The sequence below is a fragment of the Seriola lalandi genome, unplaced genomic scaffold, assembly GCF_002814215.2.
Source record: "Seriola lalandi dorsalis isolate HSWRI2012SDOR001 ecotype SW California unplaced genomic scaffold, Sedor1 jcf7180002054381, whole genome shotgun sequence".
Classification (NCBI taxonomy): domain Eukaryota; kingdom Metazoa; phylum Chordata; class Actinopteri; order Carangiformes; family Carangidae; genus Seriola; species Seriola lalandi.
The window spans coordinates 97,065-102,066 of NW_019524934.1; the positions used below are offsets into that span (position 1 = coordinate 97,065).

At 37.9% G+C, this 5,002-nt stretch overlaps 1 protein-coding gene and 1 pseudogene across 1 annotated transcript in view; both read left to right on the forward strand.

Annotated features, from left to right (window-relative positions):
- Positions 1-4,206, forward strand: part of LOC111657061 (dual specificity calcium/calmodulin-dependent 3',5'-cyclic nucleotide phosphodiesterase 1C-like) — a 90,376-nt gene extending 86,170 nt beyond the window's left edge. The window contains exons 7-8 of the mRNA XM_087174753.1: positions 1,471-1,779; positions 3,070-4,206. Of these exons, the coding sequence (XP_087030879.1) occupies positions 1,471-1,779; positions 3,070-3,230 (470 nt within the window). The 3' untranslated portion in view covers positions 3,231-4,206. The remainder of the gene's footprint in view (positions 1-1,470; positions 1,780-3,069) is intronic.
- LOC111657062 (uncharacterized) overlaps positions 3,816-5,002 on the forward strand; it is a 7,742-nt pseudogene continuing 6,555 nt past the window's right edge.

The following is a 5,002-nucleotide window of genomic DNA, read 5'->3' on the forward strand; positions in this document are numbered from 1 at the left end:
TCTGCAAGAAAGTGTCTTTTTTGACATATTTTTAAAATCTAATGTCAGTTACTGTTACAGGTCTATTATACACCGGTAACACATTTTGTACCCTCTGGGGTTCCTCGCGTCCAAAAAAGGACACACAAAGAAAATGCTATAAAATCATCATATATCAATATTTTTTTCTGCTTTTTTTGCATAAATCTCTTAAACCACTTCAGTTCTGCTCAAACCTATCAAATGTTTATTAGTTTTCAGGATTTTAACCCTTTAAATGCCAGTTTGAAGACATGTTGCCTCTTGTTTTATTAAAAAAAACAACACAGAATATGAGATATTTCCCACATAATACATGATGGAAGGATGTGACATTGTTTTATATCAGAGTCTTTTATATCAAGACATTTCTCAAAACCAGAATATGATCAGGGTGACTTTTGAACACTGGAAATAAATCATGTACTCATCCCGGCAGTAGCCCCCGTGGCACTCAAAATTTCCCTGGAATTTTCTAGTTACATAATACTCTTCGAGAGCTTTTAAACAAACATGGTCCAATCATTCTGGGTACTTCTTGTGAGGAGTTATTAATGCTTCCAAATTCACCTATGATGTTTGTCTTAGAGGAGAATTTGGAAGTAATTTCAAGTCTCATATATCAAAAAATGATGGAGGTAGAGAGCTGATTCCAATTACAAATGGAAGCTTGCAGTTAGCTGCTTCATATGTATGGAATTCAGATATTGTCTAAATTAACTATGTTCTAAGGCAGGGGTCTGCAACCTTTACTATTAAAAGAGCCATTTTTGGCCCCTCTCCCACAAATAAAAATCATCTGAAGCTGCAAAACCTAATCAACCTTTAAAATGAAAATAACACAGCGTTAAAGTTTTATATATAGTTATACTAGTCAAAATCACAAGATGGTGCCAGAAACCACCAAATTCTGATATCACTGATTGTGGTTCTCCAAAAAATATCTGAGATGCTAACTTTTTCCTATGACAAATAAATATTTAATGATACCACAAAGTTGGATTCAAGTGTTAAGTCACAAGTTTTCTCTCTACCAAAATGAAGACTCTGAGGCACAGCACTGGTTTAAAGGGTAATTTATTATAAGGTTTAATCTGGTAGAGAGAGCTAATCAGGTGAGATGGCTGAATGGAGCACTGCTGGGAAAAAGAATCCAGGGGTCCAGGACAACATGGAACATCCAGAATGGAGTATTCAGGTGGAAACAGGAATCCAAACAAGTTCCACAATATAACAGAGCTAGAATTACACTGACTGTCATATACAGGCTACAATTTGGCAGAGTGGTGAAATGTAATTCCAGTATTCATAGCTGAGTTGATTGTGGATGCAAATCAGCTGCATCAAGGTACCTGCACGGCATCATCTTTGTGTGTGTGTGTGTGTGTGTGTGTGTGTGTGTGTGCGCGCGCGTGTGTGTGTGTGTGTGTGCGTGTGTGTGTGTGTTGGTAGATCTGGAGCAAAAGGTGAAGAATGAGGCAGTGGAAGGTGGCCAGGAACAGAAGGAGACAGAAGAGGGGAAAAGGTCTAGGAGAACTGATGACCAAGCAGGACAGGACGTGATGAAAACAGATGAAGAGGGACAGGAAGAAGTGGAAAACAGAGTGCAGCAGGAGGAGCGACAGCCTAAAAAGGAGGAAGGAGACAATCAAGATAATCCAGGAGGAGCTGCAGGCTCTCCTCTGGGATCAGATCCAAATGGTACAGACAAGAAGAAACCTGACAGCCACACAGACAAGCAGCAGCAACACTGTCAAAATGGTATGCACTCTGTCAACTTTTTAATTTGAAAACCTGATGTGGGAACAATTACACAGTGTCATTCATCAAATACTGTACTTAAGTACAATTTTAATACAATACAAATACAATTTTAGTTGTACATTACTTCAGTATTTCCATATTATGTTGTGGACATTTCTACTCCCCTACATTTCAGTGGCAAATATAACAAATATAGTAACTAGTTACTATGCATTTAAGATTTCATATTTACAAGTACATTTTGCTGATAATACATTTTGCTCAACATTTCGAATACAGCATCCTGTTTGAATCATTTGTAGTCATTAACATTTCCCAGTAGTGTTGTGGACTGTTTTTTGGAAAGCAGTGGCCACACCATGACCCATGCAACCATGCAACCATGCACCATGTACATGAAGAGAAATGTTAAAAGAACAGAAAAACAACAGAAACAGCAGTGCTATCAGCTTCTATGATTTGTTTAAGCTTTTAAGATCTTACTCTGAGGTTCTTTGTTATGTTACTGAGCATTCTGCATTGTGCTTTTGGTGTCACCTTAGCGGGATGCCATTTCTAGGGAGCGGTCTCTATTTTTAGACTTTGCAACCCTCTCAGCTTCATGCAATTCCCACTTCTATTGTCTTCTGAGATTTCTTTTTATGAGACATGGCTAACATCAGCAGATGTTGTGAATAGGAAAATCAAAATGTTTAAGTTGTTTAGTCAGTGTACAGTATCCTAACCCACATCTCCAATAATTTTATTGACTTGACTACAGGTTTGATAAATCCTGACTCCAGTTAATGCAACTGGGTTCACATACTTTTTCCAGCCTGCACTGTGAATGTTTGAATAACATTTTCAATATGGGCAAGAACAATACAGTGATTTGTGTATGATTAGTTAACATAAATTGTGCTTGTTCATTGTAAATTGGATTCACTTACTTTTTCTTGCCACTGTCCAAGGCTTTCACATGGTAAAGTTGTTTTTTCTCTGAATGATATACACCTTCAACAGTGAGAAATAAAGTAATTCAAACCATAATTTAAATGAAACAGGTAAAATGAAAAATCTGGAGAGATCTGATGTGGGGTTAACTATTAAAATGTAATCTATTTGTAATGCTACTTTGTTGCATTTACAATTTTTTTTTAGAAATGACATAGCTTTGAATGAAGATAAATTAGGTGTAATGGGGGTATAATGCTGACTTGAGATTTTGTAGATTTTTAGAAATCTACACACAAAGACATTCAGCTTAAATGACTAGAATTTGGTTCTATGAATTTGCTTTCTCTGCAGACCTTCAGCATGACTTCCCTCTGATTCATTACTGCAAGAGACCCAGCTACTGTGCCAGCTCCTATCAGCTTGTCAGGTCAAAGGTCTCTGACATGCAGCCCATTGATGCCAGAGGAAAAGCCAGGAGACTGCAGCACATCTCCTTACGTTGCCGAAAGTGATCTGAGTAACATCAGTGTGATGTCACATCATAAAATACTATTGCATGAGTCTTTGTTTATACTTGCATATTGCAGCCTTATATTCCAGCTGATCTTCAACTTGGTACATGTTCATAGTCACTGTTACTGAATTGTTGCTGGCCTCAATTGGTTATCTCTTTCCTGTTTACCACTGTCATCTCCTTTCTCATTGTGTGGATCTATCACTTCAGGTGTGAATATTTACGTGTTCTCTGGTGTAAATTTAGCCTATTTATGTTTAGGGCTGGGAATGGCATCTCAATACTTAAGTCGCACACAATGAAATGTGTCTGTAGCAATGAGAATCAGAACTGTTAAGGACATTGAAAGTCAAAACACTGCCATTCAAAATGCCTGCCGATGGACCAATTGGTCAATTGTAGACTCATCAATTAGGATGTAAGCACTATAAAAAGACACCTCATTGTGATACTGTTGGACGATATGGATGATGCAGACCAGCACAGATATGTGATAATATAGGACAATGTCAGCTTTCATCTTGCAGCCCTGGTACACTCCCTGGCCTTCCACACTACTCTCCATTGAAGAGTTATTTTCAGCATGGCGGAAAAGAAGGTGTTTGACTGTCAGCCCTATGAGTGCATGGCTCCTCTGCAGGCAATGAAGGAAGCAAGTGATGATATTGATGTGGGTGCTATCCAGGGCTGGGTACAACAATCCAGGTACTTATTTCCTCGCTGTCTGGCCAGGTAAGATATTTCCTGTGATGTTGATGAGGTGCTGTGGCCGGACCCTACAAGGTGGTGAGATGCAGCCTAAATACTTTTTTTCCTTTTTTTTTTTAATATATATAAATATATATATATTTTCCTCTATGGTTCACTATATTTGAAATTTTTGTTCCTACTGTAATGTAGGATGTACTCTGCATTTGATTGATTGATTGACTTATTCAATTTGTTGTGGAGAAAAATAAATGGTTTTGTTTCAACATTAGTTGCGTTTCTGCACATATTTCTGTAGACTTGAACAAATCTTCTCAGTAGAATTCTCTGCATGAAGAATTATGATGACAAGCCCACCAAAGATATAATATAATAATGTGGGAATATGAATGACGTGTGTGCCATTTGGTGCAAAAGCTGCTTTTAATAAGTTTTGCATGCAGTTTTCCATTTTGCAGGACATATGACATTTTTTGCACTTTGGGTGTGTGGGTTTGTGATTTATGTTAAGTGTTTTGAGAAAATTAGCCCCCTTTTCAAAGTCGTGCTTAAGCAATTGTAAAAGACTAATATGCGTAATTATACAGTATCTTTTGTCCACAGCCACTTTATACTGTATGAAAAACCTTTCCTTCCATTCAGCAGGACAAATACATTTACAAATCTGCAGGAAATATACTGTATTATGGCATGGTAAATGAGAGAAAAAGTAAAATGTCCTGGAAGATATTGTGTTGTCCTTGAAAATTGTTTCAACATTCATTGCACAGTTTTGAGAAAACCCAGACAATGTATGTATGGGCCAGCACTCCAGTTAATCCAGATAGCAGGGATGAAGCATGTATGTATTTCATTTGATACACTTAACAGCTGTTATGTTTTTCTTTTTTTTTTTCTAGTAGGCCACAGGCCAGAGGTGTCTGCAGTCGGAGGTGGAGGGGTTGCTCTGTGGACCCCTCTGGCCCTCTTGCCCGCGGCCTATAGGCAGTGGGGTAGTGGGTTAACAGTTAGCATATAAATCGGGGTCTCATTTTCTCACACAGAAATAAGCACTAATCCTCA